The 26,120-nt window shown below is 44.0% G+C and overlaps 1 protein-coding gene across 1 annotated transcript in view; it reads right to left on the bottom strand.

The window, feature by feature from the left end:
• LIFR (LIF receptor subunit alpha) overlaps positions 1-25,918 on the bottom strand; it is a 77,552-nt gene extending 51,634 nt beyond the window's left edge. Inside the window, exons 1-3 of the mRNA XM_069556154.1 lie at positions 25,557-25,918; positions 1,782-1,942; positions 34-148 (exon numbers count right to left, since the gene is read on the bottom strand). Coding sequence (XP_069412255.1) covers positions 34-148; positions 1,782-1,923 — 257 coding nt within the window. The 5' untranslated portion in view covers positions 1,924-1,942; positions 25,557-25,918. The remainder of the gene's footprint in view (positions 1-33; positions 149-1,781; positions 1,943-25,556) is intronic.
• Between the last annotated feature and the right edge of the window lie 202 nt (positions 25,919-26,120).

Here is a 26,120-nt window from a genome sequence, read left to right as displayed (position 1 = left end):
ATAACTTTAAATTAACCAAAGTATTTCCATTACCGGTTCTCAATGCAAACTTCATAAGAAGCACCACGACCTGCTCCAGAAGGTGCTCTCCAAGAACAGTCCCACACTTGTAAATTGTTAGTTACACACTTCAAATCATGAGGAGTACCTGGAGAAGGAGAAACAACACACATACACACACAACGCATATTAATTTAACTGTACTGTAAAGGTCAACAAGTCAAAACCATCCCCAGATATAAGTACAAGCTATGTGTCTGCAGAGGGCCCAAGTTCTTTATGCAGAGATGAACCTGCAGTCACAGGAAGTGACTGGTTTTCTATTTCTTTTTTGTAGCTTTGGTTTAAAGAAGCTAGCAAGTAAACTGATGAAAGTGAGCCAACCACTAGACCACTTAGGGGTTAGGCCTCCCTCAAAAATTCCACTTCCAGGCAACTAATATAAATAGAGGGAGTGACTGTACTGATTCAATGAAGGGACCAAGAAAGGGCCTGGGAGAATTTTAATCTACAGTGACCCCATTTGCAAAAAAACAAAAAAAAATTTTTTTAAAGTAACTCTAAGACTCTAAGTAAAAATAAAAACTGTGTATCTCTTCTACCACAAACATAGCTTCTAAGCACTCCTAACTACTACTGCTTCACAGCTTGTTACCAGACTGCCACCTATACAGAAATCCCATAGCCAATCTTTAGGTTTTTACGAAGAATATCATATACATGGTAATAGACTCACATGAGTCTCTGGAAAATAGACATTTTGTGTAGGCCTAAACAACTAAAAGGTGACAAGCAATTCAGAAGATTCTAGTCCTAACAGTACTGACTGACACACACTGGCTCATGGAGTACATAAACACTCTACAGTGAAGAACTCATTCTAAAAAGACAATGGAAAAGAAAGAAAGGAGAGGACAGAAGGAGGGAAATAGGGAGGAAAAATGGAAGCAGGGAGAAAAGAGAAGGAGGGAGAGCAATCAGAGTGTGAAAAAAGGTACTCTATCTCAGATTCTCTATATAAATATCTATTAGAAAGGCTTCCTCCTTAATTTTTACACATTATTGGTATGATATTCACTATAGCAATAAATTATAAAGCTATAAGATAGGAAACAAAAACATCAGAAACACATTATAAATCATTAGTAACATAACAATGTTATTGAATAGTAATTTGGGGGGGGGAAAAGGTATGTTTATGAAAATAACATAAAAACTAAGCTCAGAGGCAGAGGATGAAAATGTTCTTTGTACAGTAAGCGAGGTAACACCGACAAACATTCTTAACGCTTTTAAACAAGATACAAATGAAAAATATAAAATTTAAAGTAGATATTTGGATTTCACTTGTGTGACATTCTGAAAGGCAAGATTACAGACAGAAAATAGGCCAGTGTCGGCTGGAGGTAGGGCAGGGAGGGGCTCACGGCGGAGGAACAGGGGCATTTTCTGGAATGATGGATCTGCCCTGAGTCTTGATTGTGCAGGTGGTTACATGACTGTATGCATTTATCAAAACTAATAGAACTTTATCCTAGAAGGGTGAATTTTATTTTATTCCAACAGGAAGTCATACCTTACTTTTTTAAAGGGGAAAGAATACTTAGAACTATCTCTTTATGGGCCTTTTTAAAATAAACCAAAAGTACGTTTTAAAACATGACAAAGAAATGAAGTTTAACCACAACCTGAAGGGTCCAATATAGACTCAAGATCACTTCCTAATCTAAACAGTAATGACGCTGCAATCAGTTCATCTCCTCTGACTCTGATGCACTTACTTTTTTTCTGGCTGTTTACTTGATTTGTTAAATACAGAAGCACAGCTGTTAATAAGAGCCACTGGAAATGTGAAGTCATCCTCACTCTCTTGCTGTCCACCAACCAGGATGGTCGTTTCAAACATAAAGAAATGTCCATCATCTGTGCGCTGCAATCAGTTCTGCGTAAGGAGAAAAGGATTTCAAATGGCGCTCAGACTGGTTCAAGACACTCCTTATCCTGCGCACATCAACACTGAAAATGGATACTGACAAATACCAAAACCTGCTGCGCCTTAAAGCCATGGAGAGACAACTAGGCTCAGCTGGCCTGGCTTTGGGGGGACATGCCAGTCGGACACAGCTGCTGCTCCCGGAGCTGTTATAGGGTCAACTTTCAAATGATAGGCTTCAAGTTCAAGATTACAACAGAACACATATTTATCAACCCCTCAGTACCTCCAGAACAGAGAAAAGCAGTGCCTAAAACCAAGGTCTTGACAATTTTAAGTGATACATGCAATGGCATTTTTAATTAGTATATATTACACTTTTACAGTCACTTATGTACAAGAATACTGGTTTTCTTTTCCATGTCCACTGTGATGTTAAGTTTCTATTTCATGTACTTTTAGACAGTTTAAGGAAAATAGCAGGGTCACGAGTCACATACGGAGGACTGCAGATGTGACAAAGATACTGCCAATGACACGCAAATGACTGAGACGTAACGAACACCCCAACAGCTCTAGCCGGGAAGGGCCCACTGGTGAACGAGGCTTCAACCCGAAGCTGCTGAAAACTGAAAGCACAGGCCGAACAGTGACTGGCCCTGGTGAACAGCATAGAGGGGCTGCATCAGAAGCAGGCGCTGTTCAACCCCAGAGCTCCCAGAGGTACCTGTCAGCCTACCCAGCACCAGGTCCCTCTCTAGACACCAGAAACTGAGGCAGACAAAGTCCCTGCCATCGAGGACCTTAGATGCTAGTTCTGGAGATACATAAGTAAACAAGAAGAAATTTAAGGTCCTGATACAAACTTTAAAAACCAGAGTAAGTCGATGTGCACGGAAGTGTGTGAGCGATGGTCTATTCTCTGGGCTGGGATGTGACTGACCAGAAGCCTGCCATGATAAGATCAGGGAAAGAGTGGCAAGAGCACATACAAGGACCCTAAGATGAGGACCGCTTACCAGGTTCAAAAGTCAGGAAGAGGGGCTGAGAGGACGTGGGCCGGTCAGGCCACAGAGAGCCTGAGGTCATCTAAAGGACACGTGCTTTTATGGTGTCGAGATATAAGCCACTGGAGTGTTTCCATCAGGGGAGGTCCACGATTCCATCTGCACTTTGGGAAGATTTCTCTCGCTTCTATATGGAGCACAGACTCTACGGGAGAATGGAGGCTGAGGAACCAATGTCCAAATAAGATAATCAGCAGTGAGGACTAGGGTTCTAAAAGGAGATGGTGAGAGGCCATCAGATTTAGGATCTGTTCTAGAGATGGGGGACCTTACAAGCCATTATAGGCAGGGCAGGGTGGTGGTTAAAAACAGGTTCTGAACCGCAGCTTCTGTACCTACTATGTAACTTGAACCACTCCATGCTTCAGTTTCCCCATCGGTGAAGTAGGGATGATAACTGTATCTTTCTTTTAAGTCTGTTGTGAAGATTAAATTGTAAATTTAAAAGACATATAAGTGCTATAAGCATATTTTGTATATTATGTAAGGTGAAGAGAGAAGTCAAAAAGGACTACTATATTTGGTGGAAAAATAACACTGGATGGATAGTGCATGCTCACTCACTCAGTCACGTGTGATTCTTTGTGACCCTATGGACTGCAGCCTGCCAGGCTCCTCCATCCATGGGACTTCCCAGGCAAGAATACTGGAGTGTGTTGCAATGTTCTACTCCAGGGGATCTTTTCAGCCCAGGGATCGAACCCATGTCTCCTGGACTGGCAGGCAAATTCTCTACCACTGAGCCACCTGGGAAGTCCCTGGATGACGTGCTGTGCTTAGTCGCTCAGTCACGTCTGACTCTTCATGACCCCATGACCTGTAGCCTGCCAGGCTCCTCTGTCCATGGAGATTTTCCAGGCAAGAATACTGAAATGGGTTACCATGTCCTACTCCAGGGGATCTCCCTGACCCAGGGATTGAACTCAGGTCTCCCACATTGAAGGCAGATTCTTTACCAACTGAGCTACCTAGGAAGCCCAAGAATATTGGAGTAGGTAGCCTATCCCTTCTCCAGGGAATCTTCCCAACCCAGGAATCGAACCGTGGTCTCCTGTATTACAGGTGGATTCTTTACCAGCTGAGATACCAGGGAAGCCCTCTTGGATGGATAGCGGTACCATTTAAGTTCTCTCTGCCTGCATGAAGATGGGGGCAGTGATTCATGGAGCCTAAGCTCAAGGATTCCAAGATCTGTTGCATAAGTCAACTTTGACATGCTCCTACGCTCCACTCCCAACAGAAGTGTCCCCCCTGCAGAACATCAAAAAAACGCTGAGGACACAGAGCACTAACAAAGACATGGCCGTCAGAGGAAAGCCTTTCACAACTGACCCTGATGCATTCCTCCGAGTAACGATGTTCCCGTCCACTGTTACTGAATGAAACTTGCCAGCAACAAGTCCTCAAAGTGTGCTGAAAATTCCGTGTCAGACCTAATATTACCTCATTTGTATATTGGAATAGACAACTAAGGATCATAAAACATATAAGCAAAGACTAAATCGTTAAAGAGAAATTCAGGATAAAAAGTGTCACCAAGAGGAAAATAAAAATGACTGCCAGAGGAAATAGGGATAATATGAGAAACAGGAAAACTAGAAACACACACAAAACAAACAGAAAACCACCTCTAGTCTTCTCTACGTACACATGGCACAGTCATAAAAACAAGAAGAGGATGCAATAAAAAAGGAATAATCAGAAACAAAAATAGCTCTTACACATTACATACAATGGCTGATATTAAAAGACTTCTAATGTGGTTTTCCAGTGGTCATGTATGGATGTGGGAGTTGGACTGTAAAGAAAGCTGAGTGCCGCAGAATTGGTGCTTTTGAACTGTGGTGTTGGAGAATACTCTTGAGGTCCCTTGGACTGCAAGGAGATCCAACCAGTCCATTCTGAAGGAGATCAGCCCTGGGATTTCTTTGGAAGGAATGATGCTAAAGCTGAAACTCCAGTACTCTGGCCACCTCATGCAATGAGTTGACTCATTGGAAAAGACTCTGATGCTGGGAGGGATTGGGGGCAAGAGGAGAAGGGGACAACAGAGGATGAGATGGCTGGATGGCATCACGGACCCGATGGACGTGAGTCTGAGTGAACTCCGGGAGATGGCGATGGACAGGGAGGCCTGGCGTGCTGGAATTCATGGGGTCGCAGAGTCGGACATGACTGAGCGACTGAACTGAACTGAATGAAAGTTAAAACACTGAGTAATCTTTCAGAATAAACAAAAGAGAAAAATGTGAGAAGAGATATGAGCAACAGGAAATTGGGGGAAAAAAACACAGTGATTGAACATCTGAGAAACTGGAGCCTACTAACAAGAGAATTCAAGAAACACATTTCTTAGTGAAAGCAAATGACGAGATGGCCACCTGTTAACTGCTGAGCACTGTCACACATAGTCTTAACCAAACAAATACGAGGGACAAGCATACAATTCAAGTGTTCGCCATTCGTTTCTGGATGAATAACTTCCTAATCAATCACAGGGTTGCTGAGTTTACTTATTAGAATGAAAATGTATTCATGGAATGTCTAAAATGCCAGTTGCTAACGTTAGGTGGCGTGCACAGGAATAGCTGAGGAAAGAGACCAAACATGACCATACCATGACTGAAACAATCACAGCCCATATTCACGGAGTGTCTGTACATTATCTTGAAATAAATCGATTCCTCACTACAAGATGACATTTGTTCTAGAAAAGAGGAGAGTGTCCCATGAAGTGGCATGTGGGGGATGGAGGCGCCTGAGGATGGCTCCGGACGGGGATGCTGTGGATTTAAGACTTTCACCCTGGCTCCATTACTAGTGATGGTGTGACTGAATGCAAATCACTCAATCCCTCCTGGCTTCAGCCTCAACCAGGGCGGCAGGGAGGCAAGCTCCGCCCAAGGTCTCTGTGAGAGGTTCCCCCAAGCAGGCGGGGATATTCCGTTCCAGTGGGCAGGCACAGCACACTGTGCCAACAATCCCATTAGGGACTCCACTGAGCAGGTCTGTGAGGGTCAGGGTCGGGGTGCTCAGGAACAGAAGAATCAACGTCACTGTCACCAAGGCTGGCTTAGCTGAAAATAGCCAAGATGATAAAAAGGACTTTTTTGTTACAACATTTACACAGAAAACCTTCAGTAAGACATTGAGGCCATACAGTATCAATATGCTCATCAAGTATCTGACTTCTCTACCAAAGGGACTGACTGGAGGCTGGAGCAACACATGAACAGAGCTTTCCAGTGAACAGAAAATGAGGACACAGGAAACTTGTCTCTACTCCCTCCCGACTGATAACACTGTCAGAACTTACTTTTTTCCACCAATGCCTTATTCCTTAGAGGAAAGCATACCTTTTATTGAATTTCAGGAGCTAATTTTCAAAACTAGGTGAGCTGTCTCTCAACACATAGAAGAACACAAATGTAAATGCCAGACGGGTAAGAGGGAAGAAATCACACAGGCAGGTGCCAACTAGGGCCCTGTGTCCTCGCATGGGGGAGAGCCACCTGCTTGGAAAGTGGCAGCTACGGGTCTTGTTTTGCCAGATTTTCTTCTTTTTCAAGAGTAGGTAGAAATCTGGGATTTTACATGAAAAACTCAAACTTTTAAGCATAAAGCAGCTCATTCATATTTTTCAAACATCCTAAAGGCCAAACAGTGGACTCATTAGAAAAGGCCCTGATGCTAGGAAAGATTGAGGGCAGCAGGAGAAGGGGGCAACAGAAGATGAGATGGCTGGATGGCATCACTGACTCAACGCACATAGGTTTGAGCAAACTCTGGGAGACAGTGAAGGACAGGGAAGCCTGGAGTGCTGCAGTCCATGGGGTTGCAAAGAGTCGGATATGACTTACTGACTGAACAATAACGAAAGGCCAAATGAGGTATGTCTTTGGGCTGCCCAAGGGCTACCAGTATGTCTCCTGAGTGATGTAATTACCTTAAAGGATTCAAAAATGTCAATAAATCCTCTGTTTAGGAAAACTGATCATGCAGAATCAATTTATAAAACTGCTGACCTGAAAAAAAAAAAAAAAAGATCTATCCTTTGCTTGTTTGTTGCCATGTCTTTGACTATATCGGCCCTGAGAGTGTATCCTGAGAGCCGGGATGCAGATCGCGGCCCCTCCCACAAAAGCTCCACACAGGCGCTGTCTTCATTCTGCTAGGCTCTGAGAGCTCTGCCTCCAGCATGCGTGAGGTCCCAGATCTTTCTGCTGAGGACAGTTAGAGAAAAAAATGGAGAAAAGCAAAGCTAAAGGCAAAAGAGCACCAGGAACTGCAGTCCTGATAAACTCTGTTTAGTTGTGATAGCTTGTTTTTTTTTTCCTCTTTTCAGGGGCTGAAGGGGAGACAAGAAGGCAGAGAGGGGGTGGGAATGTGACAGAGAGTGACAGCACATTTGGCTGACGCAAGTCTATCCTGCCCTGAGACACAGCTTGAGAAACACCTGTTTAGGTGGGGGGAGGTGAGTAAAAACCCAAAGCATCTTTATCCTGAGCCCCTATCCTTGTCATCACAGTGAGATAACTCCCCTGTCATTAACTCGTCAAAGGCATGAGACACTTCAAGGAGAAAGCCGCTTAACTGTAAGACAGCAAAACCAATGTGCAAGCAGGTGGCTGAGTCTGCAGGAGAGGAGATGTCTGGATGGTCACCCACGCAAGGGAAACTGGATGGAAAGCAGACAGTGTCCTACTGCTGGGTCCCATCCTCCCAATGTCCCTTTTCTTACTATTTTCTATTAGGGAAGATTAAAATCATTAGGAAAAAAAAAAAAAACCTCTGATCATCATCCACTTTCCTAATTCCACTTCTCACTTGTACCCCCTACTCACAAGATCTCAGTTCCTCAAGCTCAGCCCTCTGGAGAAGGTTCCCCAGGAACAGAAACTGCAGGTAGGTAGACTCTCCTGTATTAGTAGAGTCAAGTGCAGGGATTTAAGTAAAACGAGATGTACCCATGGAAAACCTCAGCCTGGCTGAACTGGGAGGGGGGAAGCAGTGAGGAGAGGAAAACACAGACTTCTCAACACTGAGAGCTTAGAGGTCGTCTTCCAAAAGCTGACTGAAAATTATTTCCACACTTGAATTCTATACTCAAACACTAACTGAGAGAATAAAATACATTTTAGAAAGACATACCAGATCTCAGAAGATACTTCTTCCTTGCAACCATTCCTTAGAGGCTCTTAGAGGATGCTGTCTATTGCTGTTGTTTAGTCACTAAGTCGTGTCCGACCCTTTGGCACCCTATGGATTGCAGCCCGTCAGGCTCGTCTGTCTATGGGACTCTCCAGGCAAGAATACTGGAGTGGGTTGCCATTCCCTTCTACAGGGGAATCTTCCCCTCCCAGGGATCGAACCAATGTCTCCTGCATTAGCAGATGGAATTTACCTTCTGATTTCTTTCCAGGTCACATTAAGATGGATTCCGTTCTCCTGGCTGCCTGGACCCCTTCATGACACTATTTGTGCGTTTCCCCTTCTGCCTGGTGTTCCCTCTGTGCTCCTCTCTGACACCCTCTGCTCAGTTCACCTGGAAGCCTGCTGGTGAGCAGCAGGATGAGCTCACCATCACCTCTGTGACCCCTCCTGGGATTCCCTGAAGGCCTGCTGCTCCTTCTTCTGCTTTCATGACACCGTGATTCCATCTCTACGACAGCGGCTACACAAACTGTGGCCTGTGGGCCAGACAGGACCCATCTCGGCTTTTAGAAATAAAGTTTCACTAGACAGAGCCAAGCCCATTTGTGTCCACAGCGCCCATCACATCACATCGCTGCACTGGGACTGAACGGCTCCCACACAGACTGCATGGCCAAGCCTAAAATAATGACCACCTGGCCCCTTCTAGAAAATCTGCTGACCCCTTCCCCATTCTGTAATTCTTCCCACAGACTACAAGCTCCTTGAGAGAAAACACTGTCTCTCTTCACTGTAAGCCATGGCCCCTTACCCCCGCCTTGGCCGAGCACAGTGCCTGGCACTGAGCAGACACTCAAAATTCCAGCCGGCCGATCGGTGAAGGAACACCAAGGGGTGCGTGAACACGTACACGTCTGCACACTATGCTCTGGCTGCTGGCTCCATACTAACTCACATACTACCAACACTGGGAACATAAGCTGGAGCTATAGTTCCCACACCAGGCACTCAGGTGCCCCAAGAACTCGGGTACGACATGACAGTTTAACTTTTTGGAGGTAACAAAGTGACATCTGTCCAACACTGTGAGGACCGTCAGTTTAGTGTAGTTCGGTCTGAACACTAGGTCATGCCACAGTCCTCTCAATGGCATCCTGTCTTTGTAGAGCCAGAGGGAAGGCTTGTTGGATGCTGTGAGGAAGCTTAAGCACCACACAAAGATCAGTGGAGAGGCGTGGAGATGAGGCTGGCAGCGCCCAATCTATTCCCAAATTTTGAGAAGTTATGGAATACACAGCAGATTCGTACACATGACTTTTAAAGAATAAAGATATTATTTCTTTTAGGTTAATATGCATTATTTTTTCAAGCTGCTACTTAAAGTGTCAGGTCATACACACTTACTAAGTTGTCAGGACCTAACAAATTCATAAAAAGAACTGCAAGGTACTTCTTTTGACCTGGGACACTATAAAAACATCACTGTAACACTGAGGACACTATGGACCAAGAAAACTTGGAATCTGCATTAGAGGACAGCTGAAGTGCTCAGGAAAGTCCAGTATCTTATTTTAGCTTGCCTTCTGTGTGTGGGAGAGTAATGCTGAAGTTCAAGCTTTGCTATGTTGTATAAGAATCTAGCTGCTGTTTTTCTGAATTTCCTAGGAATTTTTTAATACACTCTCATCCTGATGTTTCATTTCTGCAGATCCTGACATTCCTGTCACTTCTGGTCATCTTCATTCCAGCAAGAACTTCCCTGTTAATTCAACAGCCTGTTCCTTATCAACTTCAGCACAATAAATTTGAGCACATCATTCCAGTGCCTAAAATGCTTTGAAGGTTCCCAGTGCTCCAGCATCAGGCAGGGCCTTGTTCTGCCTGGCAGAATGAACCTCCACCCTTCCATAGTCCTCAGGTCTCCTCCCAAACCATGACTCTAGGGAATGGCCCCTTCCACCCACCAACATTCTCCACACCCCAACACTTCCCAAGCTTCAGAGGCCCCTGGAAGCTCCACCCCACTGAAGAGAGACATGCATCCACTCAAATCTCACCTCAGCTCAGCCATAACAGGAGTGACTTCAACAGCCTTCAAGAAATGTCAACGAGCATCTATCAGACAAATAAACTTGTTCTCCCCTAAACACTCTACTACCACAGTAAAGAAACAACCTGAAGAACATTCCTTCCTGTTCAAAAACATGTCAAGAGATCTTCAACATGCAAGAAAGCATGATACAACCTCACCTTCAGAAAGAACCAGGAGCAGCTCCATTCCTCAGTCCATGCTTGCCCATACTCTTGCTGTATCAAGGGTATCTTGATACCCTTGCTGTATCACTCTCTTCTTTTTTAAAAAATTTTAATCTCTTCCAACTGTTAGCCAAAAATTTTATTTCCTTGCTTATGTAATCAAAATACATTTTCGTATGTTTTCTGGTGATGTACAATGCTTTATTTGCAAACTGCTTGTTTTATCTTTTGCCTCTCTTTTTAATTAGGCATTATTCCTTACTGCTCAATTAGAAAGAAATATCACAATATGCACATTAACTCTGTTATATACATTGCAAATATATATCCCAGTTTGCTCTTACTTTCCAGTGAAGTTTCTGTTTGACTTTCAGACTTCTCAATTCTGTTCTTTATCGTTTTTGACTGTAAACTTCTTTCTCATGCAAAGATTCTATAACTCGTCACCTTTGAGAAATCTGTGAAATACCTAATCTTTGTCACTGTCTTCAAGTACAATTAAGACGTTTAACATTTTAGACTTGAATCCATATGAAATTAACTGTGGTGAACAGTAAGGGCCAGGGACCCAGCTCTCCCCTCTCCCCATCAAGGTTACTACTTGTCCCAATGCTGGTTATTAAATAACACAATCCTTCTTCCACTTACTTGGGATGCAATTAGGACTCCATTCCTTCTCACTTTCCTTTGTGGAACTCCTTTAACCCATTGCTCCTTCATCACACATTCTTTCACTGAACAGCATACTCTATTCTTGTGGCTTTAACCATCACTCATAACTAATGTGCTAATGGTAAAGAACCCACCTGCCAGTACAGGAGACATGAGAGATGTGGGTTCTATTGCTGGGTCAGGAAGATCCCCTGAAGGAGGGCATAACAACCCACTCCAGTGTTCTTGCCTGGGAAATGCCACGGACAGAAGGAGCCTGGCGGGCGGCAGAGGTGGACGCAGCTGAAGCAACCTGGCATGGCATGGCATAACTAATGACTTTTAAATATGCATTTCCAGAATTGTTATCTTCCCAGTTACAGATTAAGCATCGACTAGACAACTTCTATCTACAGAAACCCATGCAAATGAGGTCTTTGAGGAATGACAAAATATTTTGATGCTACATACCCACTTAGATATTTCACAGATTCCTCAAAAACTCCACATGTGCAGAATTAAACTCACTTCCCCTTCCAAACCTACCCCCTGCCAAGCCCTATTCCCATGCACAGCACCAGCCTCTCCTGGGTCATGCTCAACTTCTCCCCACTCCTTCCACCTATTCACCAGTTTTACCTCCCAAACATGCCTTGACTCTTTGCCCTAGAACCTACCCCTATTTCCACCGCCACTGCTCTGGTAGACCCTCATCAGAATCTCTGCCAAAGGTCACCCACATCACTACCTGACTAATCCCATGGTCTTAGGCAGGGGCTTCCCACAGTCCATCTTCCGCAGTGACTCACCTAGCTCTGAACAGCATGAGCATCCAAGTTTCATCATTCATCCACACTTTAGGCTGAATGCCTGGAGGCTGTCTCATCTACCGCCCTTCTACTCCTGTCCCTGGGGCGTCTCTGCCTCCCGGCTCTTTCTAAGACCCGCAAGCCCGGATACTGCGGTCTCCTGATGTTCCTGCTGCATTGATGCTGCATTTCCACTTTGGTCATTTATCACATCTTACAGGTATCTCAAAGATTATTCTTGCCCCCCTTCCCACCCCCATTAAAAGTTACCTAAGAGCAGAGATTACTCTTAACAACACTCCTGCATCTAAGAGAGCTTTATATGCAATACACGTTTATGGAGCGAACTGAATAAATCCACCCAAATGGCATCCTGGGTAAAGATTTACAATATTTTGATGATACCCAATTATTTCTTTACATTCTGAAGAGAAAGCTGAATGCTATGCTTTTGAATGCATCTATCTGCTATAGATACATTTATGAATTAAAAAAAAACAATATTGGCTCACACTGCTGGAGGAGTTTTTAAAAAACAGATGAAATAAAACTATCCTTAAAGCTCTTTCTAAACTCTAAAATGAAAAAAGTTGATAATTATATCATACTTTTGAGCTGGTGAAATGGTGGGTTTAGCTGAGTCAACCTTAGTATGCAATCCATAACTACTATTTTTCAGATATCATGCATTGTTTATGTATTATTTATAATAGGCAAGGCACTGTTTTAAGTTCTTCAAATCCAAAAGTGGATTTAATCCCATTAACAACATTATGGAGGTCGTATCATGATTGTCCTTTGTATAACAAGAAAAATGAGGCACAGAGAGGTTTCTGACATTTGGTTGAGGTCACATAGCTAGTCAGGAGGAGAACTTAGATTTAGATCCAGGTCTGCTTACAAACGGAGACGGTGATGGCACCCCACCCCAGCACTCTTGCCTGGAAAATCCCATCGATGGAGGAGCCTGGTGGGCTGCAGTCCATGGGGTCGCGAAGAGTCGGACACGACTGAGCGACTTCCCTTTCACTTTTCACTTTCACACATTGGAGGAGGCAGTGGCAACCCACTCCAGTATTCTTGCCTGGAGAATCCCAGGGAGAGGGAAGCCTGGTGGGCTGCCGTCTATGGGGTCGCACAGAGTCGGACACGACTGAAGCGACTTAGCAGCAGCAGCAGCAGCTGATTACAAATCTCATGTCTAGACCATTCCACTAACTGTGGAGCAGAAGTCACTGAAGTGGGGCAGTGGGTCCAGGGCTCCAGTCCCCATTCCACTCACTAGGCAGCAGGCATGGGGCCTTGGACAAAGCACCTCCTATCTTTAAAATCACACAGCTATGACCCAGGGCCCTACAGCTGTTTTCCTCATGGGATACCTTCCCTGTCACGTCTGTGAACTGGGAGATCTAGAATGTAAACAGCAATGCTGCTCCCAACCCTGGTCAGCTGAGCGCTGTTCCTGGTGGAAACACCCCTCACTCTACCCAGCCCTTCCAACCATCACAGCAGGCCAAGGGTCAGGCAGTCAATGTCAGAGGGCAACACAGCAAACAGCTACCATCCTACTATTCTCCTTCCGGCTCAAAGTACATTTCCAATTGGTCAGCTATGACTCAGCAGGTGCTGAGACATACCACAAGGGCCAGGCTGATGAAGGGGGCGACACTGGCCCCAGGAGTGCAGTGAGGATGGGAAAGCTGTGGTGGGCAGCCCCCAGTTAGCACCTTACTTCCATATTACCACCAGGCAGGAGAGTCTGGCAGAGTCACAGATCTTCAAGGTTTTTCACAAAGAGGCAGAAATGCAGGGGTTTTGGTGTTCCCCCCCACCTTTAATGTGAAATCTTTATTTTTAAATGTTGGCAACTAATTCCGTCTTCAAAAATCAGTAGGTAAGTCAAACAAAACACATTTGCAGGCCAACTACAATTCTTAAGGCACCATTTAGCAACCTGTTTCAGAATGCATCAGCATGAAAAAAATTCTTGTCTTGCTGTGGAATAACCCTAAAATATAAACTGAAGACATATATTTCAGGGCACAGATATTGACCAAAATGTGCCTACATGTTTTCTTAACATTCTTCAGAGTTGGAATTTGAAGATTCCCTTCTCCAAAAGAATTCAAATACCTTTTCAATTGGTTGTATTCTTTAATTCCAGATCTTAATAGCCTAGGCATCATTTTAGAATATGAATGCTTATCAAAAAAAACAAATGAAAGCTGAAAATAAAACCTTGAGCATCTGACCAGGGTTATAAGGTCTTCTAAGTATGAGGAAGCACAGCACTTACCTAACGTTATACTTGAGTCTTCTGCATAAGGTGGGACAGAGGATGACAAAACAGAACCTGAAATAATTGGCATTTGTTGAAACTATCCTGGAAAGGGGCATTCAATCAGGACAGCAGATACTATCGACCAGAGACACCTGAGCTTGACATTGATCCTGGATAAGGTTACAGAACGCATTAGGCAAGGAACTTGACAAGGCCAATGAATTGGAAAAGCCAGTGTCAGAATCAGACACGAAGGGTTTGGCTCTGAAAAGACCTTTCCTGACATCTGAAAGGGGTTTATGAGCAAGATGGAGGGATACCGGTTGTATAAAAAGAGGGACGAGGGCTCTTTCCCAAAGTGATCAATCCTACCCAAGGGGTGCTAATTAACCTGTGATGCCAAGCTAGATGAAGATTATGGAAAGATGTGGCAGAGTTCTGTTTTCCTTGACATTTTCATTAATGAAATGGAAGATGATACAGGAATCATATTCATCAAAGTTGTGGACCAAAAGATGGGCAAAATAACAAATATACTGGATGTAATAATGAAGATTCTTATAATTAATTTAACAAAATAATTCAATAAGATAAATTTAGCATTAATAATTTCAGGGTCTCAAATAAAATGATGGCGATGGTAACAATAACACATAAAAAACTGTACAGTTTAGAGGAGATGTGACTTAACAGCAACGTGTGGGGGGAGGAAAAAAACCCACTGGTTGATGAAGTGGGCCAATAATGTAATAAAACCGCCAAAATAACAAGAAGAGGGACAACTCTACCGCCTACTTATTTTATCATAATGTCTGAAATCTTGTCCTCTTGTGGTATTAAAATTGAGGGATTCATTTTTAGTCTAAAAAATAAGTAGATAACCTAACATTAAATTATTAATATAAAAATCATAAGCTATTACACTGTTACCTTTATTACTGTCCAAACTATTATAAATTCTTACTTCAATATAAACCATACTCTTAAGTATTCGTATCTTTTCTCTCCACTGGTGCAATCTACTCCCTATTTTTTCCCCAGCTTTACTGGGATATAATTTGACAAGCAAAACCGTCTGGATGTGAAGTACACAACGCGATGATTCGATATGTACATGTGTGCAATGTGAAACGATTACCACGACCAAGCTCACGTCACCTCACAGCAGTCTTCTCTTCTGGGTGTGGTAAAAATGCTTAGGCTTTACTCTCACAACACATTTCAGGTATACGACACTGTACAGTGGTATTAACTAGCAATTCTCAGACTTCATCTTATAACTGAAAGCTTTTGCCTTCTGACCAACACCTTTAGCTTAAGTGGCGACCTCCTCACTTCCACTTCACCTACTCCGTTTTATAACCACCCACACTGAGGATCACTTGAGCTTTTAAACGTGTAAGGGTAAGGCATCAGCAGATCTGAGAGCTTTAAACACACTGAATGCCTTCACTGACTAGCAAACTCTGGGAGAAAGTGAAGGACAGAGAAACCTGGCGTGCTGCACTCCCCGGGGTCGCAAAGAGTCAGACACGACTTGGTCACTGAATAGAAGCTTATGTTTTAAGAAAAGGGTGTGATGGATGGAGCATGGGAAGAAGAGAGTCATTACTGCTGCGCATGCCATTATTAGGAAACACTGCCCCAACATTATTAGGAAAATAAAGACAAATTTACAGGGCCAGGCCTGGCTGGGGCCCTGTTGGGGCACCTCCCCTTTGGTCTATACTCCTGCCAGGTTGCTGGATTCCTGGATTCCAGGTTGTTGGATTCCCAGGCCTCCCTGACACAACCTGGAGTCACCCTCTGAACCAGTGGTCTCACATGCCTGAAATTTCCCCTGGCTCTCCCTGGCCTATGGAGAAAGTGCCAGCTGTCATCATGGCAGGAGGCTCTCTGCTGTTCCAAGCTAACCTCAGGCCTTTGCCCGCACTGGCCCTGTATTCAAGTTCCAACAAAAGCACCAGGCTCTGCTGTCCTATGTGTCATTGAACACCTTACCCTCTACCCAGAATGTCTTTCCCACTCCACTTGTTCTTATCCACTTAACAAACACCAACGTGTCCTTCAAAACTCAGCTCACAGTACTCCTGATCCAACCCTCCTCAGTGTCTTTCCTTATGGATTCCCCAAACTGAGACAAATTTCAGTCGCCAAGCATTCAGTGTTGTCTACCATGCAGCAGAATTAAGAAGAAAGTAAATATATCAAGTATTTCTTATGGCTTTTATCAAAAGCATAAAGACAAAAGGCACATCACACTCACTTAGCATCTGTGACCTCTTTTGTCACTGTAAGCATTAGAGTATGATCCCAGCAATGCAGCCCATGGAATTCGTGAGTACAGCAATCACAATTTTGACGATTTGTGAATTGAAAAGTTCCAAAACACAGTTGTCTGTAATTTCACTGAAGCTGGCATTTGAGAAAACAGTGAGTTGGATAAACTCTACACCCAGCCAACAGAGCCAACAGTCTAATGTCTACAGGTCAACACAGCTGTGCCGCTCTCCATTTCCTATTCCATACTCAGTGTATCTCAAGACAGGGAAAGAGCATTTGTGACCAGGGAACCCCCCCACCCGAATAAAAACAAGAAGGCCAATTGCTGGTTCCAGCAGAGGCCGGGGAGCAGAGTGGACCATGGAAAGCAGAGGTATAGATCGAAAAAAACGTGAGATAAAGAAGGAATAAAACGTCGGCTTTGCAAGTGGCTCCAATCTGTGGCATGACTTCTACATGCATTCGCCACAGGAATAAGAAAAAAATGATTTATGATGCCATTTTATCTTATTAGGCTATATTAGAAAAATAAAATGCGAGGTCAATATTTGTCATAAAGGTCCTGAGATGTTTTTCATGAACACGGAGGGTTTATTTTATATCAAAATATTTACAGCTGCTGCCAACTTTAAAAGAACTGTTTCGACTCAAAAAATAAATTACAGAATTAATGTATTTTGATATGACTGTCAAATGGAAACCTCACTTTAAACTGCAGGTTTTACTGCCTCATCCTCAGTGAGACCATGTGCTAGAATTTTTCAAACGCTATAACCATGGATATCCATCCATCCTAAATTCATGAATAGGAACCTATTTCAGTAATTTTACATAAAATAATCTCAAGAAGGCATGTCCTTCACAGAAGATACATAGTAGCAATTTTAAGACTGTTAGCCCAGGATATTCTAACAGATGTGTAACACAGTTCAGTTCAGTTGCTCAGTCATATCGGACTCTTTGCGACCCCATGAATCGCAGCACGCCAGGCCTCCCTGTCCATCACCATCTCCCAGAGTTCACTCAGACTCACGTCCATTGAGTCAGTGATGCCATCCAGCCATCTTATCCTCTGTCGTCCCCTTCTCCTCCTGCCCCCAATCCCTCCCAGCATCAGAGTCTTTTCCAATGAGTCAACTCATTGCATGAGGTGGCCAGAGTACTGGAGTTTCAGCTTTAACATCATTCCTTCCAAAGAAATCCCAGGATTAGATCTCCTTGCAGTCCAAGGGACTCTCAAGAGTCTTCTCCAACACCACAGTTCAAAAGCATCAATTCTTTGGCACTCAGCCTTCTTCACACAAGTCATCACTAAATCATCAAAGAATGTCAAGGTGAAATAACCTAGTCAGCACCTCCTGTACTTCGTGGATCAAGCAGGAGGCAATGGCTGTGTTCACTGAAAAGTAACATAACAACATAGTTTCTTTCAAAATTGCAGGAGAGGAAATGAGGCCCACTTGACTGTCAGCCGCGGTAACACAGGTTTACTGAGTAGGTATGCCTCCTGGCCTTGGCCTGCCCTGGTCACTTGCCACGGCACTCAAGTAGTGAGGGTGTGTCTTCCCTGGGCACTGCTGCCTATTTGATGCCTACCCACTGACTGGGGGGAAAAAAGCCCTCAATAGTTGTTGAATGAGTGAATCACATTTCATTTTAACAACTCTATGAGTACAAAAGATTGGACCCTGACATTCAAGAACTTATCATACAGGATTGTTAAAGTCGATAACAAAAGGGGAACAAAAAGCTTTTGACTCAAAATCTCTTGGCAATGGAAAGCATTGCAGTTTTAAAGTAAATAATAACAAAGTATTTCCCAGTGACCAGAAGTAATGCAATATTTCATCAGAATGCCTTAAAATGCTTCTTACAAGAGTTGATATAAGTTATTCTGCTTAGAAATCTGTCTTAGTAGGAATACTGGCCTTAATCATAACAGAATTGTGAAGGCAAGGTAGCATTTACCTAACACATACTAGCTGTGGGCACCATGAGCTGGATATTATTATTCCCTTTTACAGGTAAGAAATCAGACACAGAAAGTGCTCAAGTTCATACAACCAGTAGATCAAAAAGGGAATCTGTTCTCCTTCCCTTCGCTATAAAATATGCTTTAAATGTTGGAAATCCAGGAAACCAAAAATGGTTGTTGTTTAGTCGTTAAGTCTTGTCTGACTCTTTGGCGACCCCTATAGACTGGAGCCCGCTAGACTCTAAAAACAGGAGTCACCTGTACTTTCAACACAAACACACAGCATTTGGTGTATAGTCTTCCTGGCATTTTCCTACATAACAGGTAGAAAACTGAGGCTCTAACTCGCTTGCTTGAGCTCTCTCTCTGCCTCTTTCTCCAAGACCTAAAAAAAACACTCCTAGATCAAGTTACACATACTGCTTTGCAATTTGCTTTTTCAGTTTACAAACTCAGAATATCTTTCTACATCAATAAATACTTCCCTACCTCAGTGTCAATGAAGAAAGGGTTTTCCATTACATGTGTATGCCACAATTTATGTAATCAATATCCCTATTATTGAGCATTTGTTTCTAGTTTATAACTATCATAAATGAAGCTGCAAAAATCATTTTTGCAAATTAGAGGTTGGGTTTTTTGGTGTACTTTTCATGGAGGTCACCAGAACTTGGAGATGAGGTTTTTCCTAATTTGGGAGAGGACTCCCCCGCCCAATTCTGAGATACCCCACTACGTGGGCTTCCCATCAAGGGAAGAATCACTGTGCCAGGAGAAAGCGACTGACAGGAACATGGGGCCCACATGCCTATGTAGGCGAGAACCACTGCTATAGATTGGTCTCCATACACAGGCTTTATTTTTTTTTCCTCTTAGTTTAAATTCCTAGTGGTGGAAATGCCTGACTAAGGGACATGGCACATTTTTGAGGCTTTCGATGAGTAATGCAAAATTACCCTCCTGGAAAGTTGTAACAATTGAATATACCCACCAGCAGCATTCGAAAGTGACAATCCCCCAAACCTAATAGTTAGCAAGGTTTGTTTCTGAACAGTCAAATCCCTATATGGCTCTAAGTTTTAAAACAGTGAAACTATTGATAAAACATATCGAGAAAAATAGCAAACAATGTGGACAATAAATGTTGGATTTTACATTACACATGTTTTCAAATACAAAATATAAAACTCTGACAGCAGATCCCAGCAGAATGAACAGAATCAATGTTAAAAAAAAAAAAAAATCTAGTGACACTGGGCTCTGAAAAATGCCAAGCTAGTAAGACTCCACATCTTTGTTTGCCCACCTGGTTAATATCAGGCTTCACTGTTGGGCTCTAATAGTAACATGCTCTATTGTTTACAAAAAAAGAAATTCACAATTATTGTATATTCTCTCAAATTTTGTAAGTACCATCTTATAGTTAAGGTGCAATCTTAAGTTCTCAAAACTCTTGTATATTCACTTAGTCAATAAATACCTGAATGTCTACTGTGGGCTGGGCACTGTTCTATGGAGACACAGCAGCGAACCCCACGGATCCCCTGCTGTTCCAGAGTAGAGCGCAGAGCCCTGCAGTTAGGAATTAGCAAATCATAGTCACAATGCCAGTCTGGAACTACTGGATTCTTAGGCAAATGAAAACACCTCTGGGGCTTGGTTTCTTTAGCAGTAAACTTACAGTTGACCAGAAGATCCAAGGCCCTTTCTGGCTCTTAAATTCTATACCTTCTTTGGTTTTGTTTGAATGCTTAAGCTCCTATTGCTGTCAGTACTTTGGATTTTAAGCCATATATAGGACTACATATAGTCCTTCCTTAGAAATCAGAATCAGGCCGTCAGTCCCTTCCTCCCAAATTTTACATATAGAGTAAAACTCTGGCGATCCAGGTAACTTCAAGGGATAATACAGGATCAGGTTTCACTCAGATGAAGATTTATGCTCCCAATTTAACTGTTTCTCTGAAAAGGATCTGAAAATGTTCTTGTGTCCTTCGCTTTTGCACTGCACTATAAATACCACAGCATGAAACGTGAAACAGGAGCCAGAGGTGTGGCGGCTGGTCTCCAAGCCTGTGGCTGGGAAGGCTGGCACCCAGCTTTAAGGTGGCGTGCTGGCAGCTGCAGCACTGGGGTTGTGGTGGTGGAGTCTCATCTCGCTCCAGCTTACTCTCACCCCCAAGTCACAGGCACGTTCCGTCTACAGAATGTCTACAGCTCACTGCCCCACCAGCATTTCTAACAGGAGAAATGGGGGCATGCCGTCCGCCACCACTTGTTACTTTCCACCACATGTTCCCACCACCACCATTTCAACTGTCCTCCAATCCAGGGTCTCCTATGAGAAGCCTGCTTCTGCGAGCTGTGAGAGGAAGGCAAGGGGCCTCAGTATCCCAAGTCACCCTTAGAGAAGAACCACACACTTTCTACAAGCATTAGCACCTTTCTGGGGTCTTTCAGGATACTACCACTTAATAATACAGGTGCAGATTCTCAGCTTTGGGTGCGTGATTCCAAGTCTTCCTCTGTACCTGCCCTACAAACCAGAAGAATGTGCAGAGGCAAGGTTTTCTCACATTTCTGCAAAAGTATGGGAAAAACTCACCTACTAAAAGGTTTTCTTCAACTTCCAACATAAAAGCATAAGACAGTAACTGATACATACAACCTCTGCCCACAGAAGCAAACAGGAGCAGCCAGGACAGGTAAGCATGTATGCGTTGTCAATTGTAGAGAGTGTAAAGTCAGCCTGAAGTCCTGCCATCTCTACAGTTCACAAAGGAAATGTAAAGGTAGCAGCACCTGCACTTTGACTCAAGCACCTAGGCCGGTACATGTTCCAGTGACCTACAAAACAGATGCTTACGGGCGTCTGCTAGTTTGCTTGAAGGGTTTTTGCTGCAAGGAGACTGACAAAAGACAGAAGGAACTTGATTTAAGATTTCAAAGTCACAGAATCCATCCTTCACATAGCATGTGCACAGAGCTTATGCAAGAATGCTGGAAGATATAATTATCTTACATGGGAGCAGCTTATTGGGTTCAGGTATCAACCAATTCAAACAGGAAATAAAAATATCAAATCCCCTCAGTCTGCAAGATCACAGCTCCTGATGTTGGACAGGACCTCAAAAGTCACAGTTAAGAAAAAGACAACAGATTCTAATTAGGCATCTACAACAATTGCTTGGCACAACACTCAATTCCCAAGATTTCAATTAATCTAAAGGAACATATATTTAGAATGACACACAGATTAGAAGTTGGGAAGAGGAAATACCACAGTTCCTGATACTCCCTAAAATAGAACAGGCACACATTCTTCCTGTGAGAATAAAAGTACCTGCAGAAAGTACATATATTTTATGGGCTCATTAGTCTGTAATCTGCCCCCAAAGAATTCAAACATTCACTATACTAAAAAAGGCCTCTCTGAAATTTTTACACTTAAGCAAAGGGCTAATACACTGAAATCAAAGATGGAACTTCTGACTGAATTACTCAGAAATCACTATAATGTCCTGGAAAATACACACATTTTTAAGGCTTCATAGTTTAATTTCAGGAACAGAAACAAAATGCAACTCACGTAAAGCAACAATCTGAGAAGATGCTTTAACAGTGGGATGGATCTGGTAATGTCAAGGGCCACAGCCAAGATGGGGAAGACTTAGCTTAAATACTCCCAAATCTAAGTATTTTGAGAAAAACCAGACAAGATTATTTCTTAAACTCTCTAATTATTAGTTAATTCTCTCAATATTCACAGCACATTATGACCCAGGCTAAGCAATGAAGAAGCAGCAGGTCCACAACTGCTCTCCTGGAGCGTCCAGCAGGTGGAGGAACCCCGCCATCCAAGGTCTGTCTCCCACGCCATTGAACCTTCCTTGCCATTTGCAAATGCCCAGGACACCCATCGCAGTGCCTGCTCTCTCCCACCAGCCACTTTTCGATAAGAAACTCCAGCCACACTGGCGGCCGTCTGTTCCTCTGGTGTGCGAGGCTCGGTCCCACTGCCTGGCCTTTGCACAAGCCATGCCCTCTGCCTGAACCACCACTCCTCCAGATCTCCAAGAACACACTCAACTCTCAGTTTAAACTTCACCTCAGAGAGGCTTCCAGAGCTGCTCGGTCTAAAACAGTGGCCCCACCTGCCCCCTCTTTATCCCAGCAACCCTCTTTTATCACTCTGCCAGCATGTCTCACTCAGACCTTACTGTCTTTATTGCTTCTCTGCTTTTTATCCATCTCCCTCACTAACAGGTGGACTCATTAGAATGGGGTCTCTATCCTGCGCATTACTACATTCTTAGTCTCTAGAAATTGCCTGGGATGTAACACATGCTCAGTAAATACTTATTTAAGAAGAGCAAATACAGCCAATATTAGCAGTTTAGTACAATGACAGGTACTAAATAACAAAGGAAAAACAAAACACCTTAAACATGAAAAGGTTTCCTTGGTCATTTAAAAAAAAGGATTATTATAGCTTCTTACATTAGCTCTAAAATAAGCATAATGGAAATATAAAGCTCAACACTGAATAATACTCAAATTTTTGTAATGCATTTGGTTCAACTGCTAGCTAGCATTAGTCTTACTTCTATAATTTATTGTTTTAAAAGCACTCTAAAAGACCTCAATTTTTAATTTAAAAGGGCCAAATATTTTCTGAACGCATACTCCTCCTTAAGAGTTACGAGCAACCTTCTCCCAAAGTGTACAATTTATAAACATATTATAGCAACATTAAAATATGAGATACCAGTGATCATTTGCAGAAGGCAGGGGTGTTGGTGCCTAATGGCAAACAAGTTTTACGAAACACGACCTGCCTTTATCTCCAACCTAACCAAAGGTATAAGCCTCTTCTCTATGTTCAAAATATTTAAACTCCTAAGAATTTTTCTTACAGATTATTCTTAAAATTTTATATCTGTTCTTCTATTTCTTTTGTTGAGACAAAGAGCTAAGGTGTTAATCAAGGAATGCCACCTTAGTAATTGGCCCTGGTGGCTCATGCTTCACCACAAAGACACCAGAGACCCTTACGGATCACTTGGAAATTATATAAAAGGAAAGAGTGCACACTGAAGAGAAGGGGCATTCATTTCCTGGAATATGATGCAAAGAAATAAGTTACCACTGCCTTTGGGAATAATTGAAATTCACTTAAAAACCTCAGAAACTAATGTTTTACAACAGTTCTATAGGAAAATAGCAGAAACCATCTACTACACATACCTCAATAAAGCAGAGGTTAAATAAATGATGGCTCATCCTTAATGGAGTACTCCGCAGCTGTTGGAGAATGAGACAGCTCTTAGGTACTGATGTTAGAGGCTGCCAAGATTTAGTACTCTGCCAGGAGGGAAGGGGAGGGGGGGAGCTGGTGCAGGACCGAGCATACAATGTGTCCTCAATTGTGGAAAGACAAATAAAAAGAACACAGACAAAATGTTTATACTAGCATAGGCTTTATCTGGAAAGATATACACAGGGTCCTGGGGAGAACAGGGTGCAGTAGGGGTCGGGGAGTTGGGGAGAGGAGATACACTTTTCACTCCATAGCTTTTTATACATGCTGAATCTTCTAGAGGATGCATAAGCAGCTGGTCCCACAAATAATGGCGGTAAATTTTAATGTTATAATAATTTATATCACTGCCAACATATTACTGAACAATGACCATCAATAAGCGAAAGGTTTCAAAAATCACAGAAGTTTGTTCTCTTTGACAGCAAAGTTCTTGATCCTTATTTCCCAGAAAAGAACCCAACTCTCCAGCAATTAGAGAGGCGAGCTTGTGATCTCACCTATTACAAAGCAAATAAACCTCAATTCAATTCTTGGAAGGGATATTTAAATCGAGCTTGTAACTACCTAATGAAGTCTCCAAATCAACAGTTTCCCCTTGGCTATAAAACAGAAAGTCAACCTGTGAAACAAGTAAGAGGACAGTGTTTTTAAAAACATACTCTATACTTAGGTTTCCTTTCCCCAGCCAGGCTAAGACAAGGAACCCTCTGATATTAGTGAAATGTGATTTCAGATCTGTGGCAAAATCAGCATTTAAGGGAAGGGACAAGCATCATTTACACTAAACAAACGCTTTCACTTTTCTAGGAAGGGGAATTTGCTTTAAATTTAATTTAGGAATCATTTTTGGACCCCTGACCAAATGATACTACTAAGTCACTTCATTTTACCCCAAGCAAATTTTTTTAATTAAATACAAATCTGAAACTGAAAACAAATCAGAAGGCAAACTTTAAGCTGAAACCTTTCTGTCAAAAAAACGTATCTTAAATGAACACAGTAAAAAATGCAGAGAAATTCATTTCCATACAAATGCTATTCAGTAGCAGCATATATGCTATATCAATATTTGAGTGCAATAACACACCCACACAAAAAGGAGCACAGAGGTACCCAACCGCAAATAAAACACCTCATATATTTTTGGTAGCCAAAGGTGGGGATGCAGAAGGTGGAAACCAGAATCACATTATTCAAGGTGTAAATTCACAACATGTGAAGTGCAGAATTTTCTGTCGGTCAGAACTCATGATTCCAGCTCTGTCTTTTGAAACGATCCATTTAAAACTGGAATCTATTATGAAGCCTAAGTTTGACGGTCAACTCCTTAAACTCTGGATTCAATCAGTATAGCACCTTCGGATACAAGCACATAAAATAAAGGTAAATCAAATACACCATGAATACAGAAGGGACAGCGAACTGGCTTTAATGAAGAGATAAGGCAAGGGGGTCACTTGGTTGATTACATCACTTAAGAAAAATAAAAATTAAAGCTCCTTCCCATCCCCCAGGTAGCCTGTGGCCTCAGAACTTACTGCCCTACGTGCGGCAGAAGTTCGCGGCCGGGGAGTCGGCGTCCTCCTGGAGCCCGGGTGGCCCAAGGGCGCGGAGAGCGGCGAGACCTGGTGCGCCCCATCCCCCGCCCGGGTCACTCCTCTCAAGCGCTCCCGGACCCAGGGGCCAAAGCCGGCCGAAGCGCTGCCCCCAGCCCCGCGCCGGCCGCCCGGCGCCGGCGACGATGCGCCCAGGCGACCCGGCTCCGGGGTCCGCGGCTCCCACTCCCCGCGCCTCGCGCCGCGCCCACCCGCTCCCAGTACTCACGGGCCGCTTGCGCGCCGCTATCTAGCCATCCTCGGCCGCCGCCCGGGGGCTGCCGGAGTTCGCAGTCGCCCGTGGGCTGGAGGCGTAGAGGAGGGGGGCCGGGCACCACCCGCCGCCTCCGCCGTCTCGCCTCCCCCAGTCCCAGAGCAGGGCTGCTGCAGGCGGCCGCGGGCGAGGGGCGGCCCGCTGCCCTCCGCGAGCTCCGGGGGACGCCGCCGCCGCCACGGACGCGCGGAGGCAACAGTAACGGCCACCACTACTGGCGAGACGCTCCAGCCCCGACTGCGGCGCGCGGGGGCGGTGCCTGCACGCCGCTCGGCGGGGGGCGCCGCTACCCGGGTCCCGGCCCCGCCCCCGGCCCCGCCCCGCGCACCCCCGCCGGAAGCCGCCCGCGCGCCCCCGCCGTCGCCCCTCGGCGGGGCCGCGCGCGTCCGGCGCTTTTCGCGGGGCCGCCCCCTGGAGCCGGAGGAGAGCGGCCGCGCGCGGGGCTCCAGCGCCGAGGGTGGTGCTTCCGCGGAGAGTCCCGTCGCGAGGCCCATCTCGGAAGGTCACGGAAGAGTCGGG

This window comes from Ovis canadensis, chromosome 16 (genome assembly GCF_042477335.2).
Source record: "Ovis canadensis isolate MfBH-ARS-UI-01 breed Bighorn chromosome 16, ARS-UI_OviCan_v2, whole genome shotgun sequence".
Lineage (NCBI taxonomy): Eukaryota > Metazoa > Chordata > Mammalia > Artiodactyla > Bovidae > Ovis > Ovis canadensis.
Note: the sequence above shows the minus strand (reverse complement) of the source record. Positions and strands in the feature narration are given on the sequence as shown.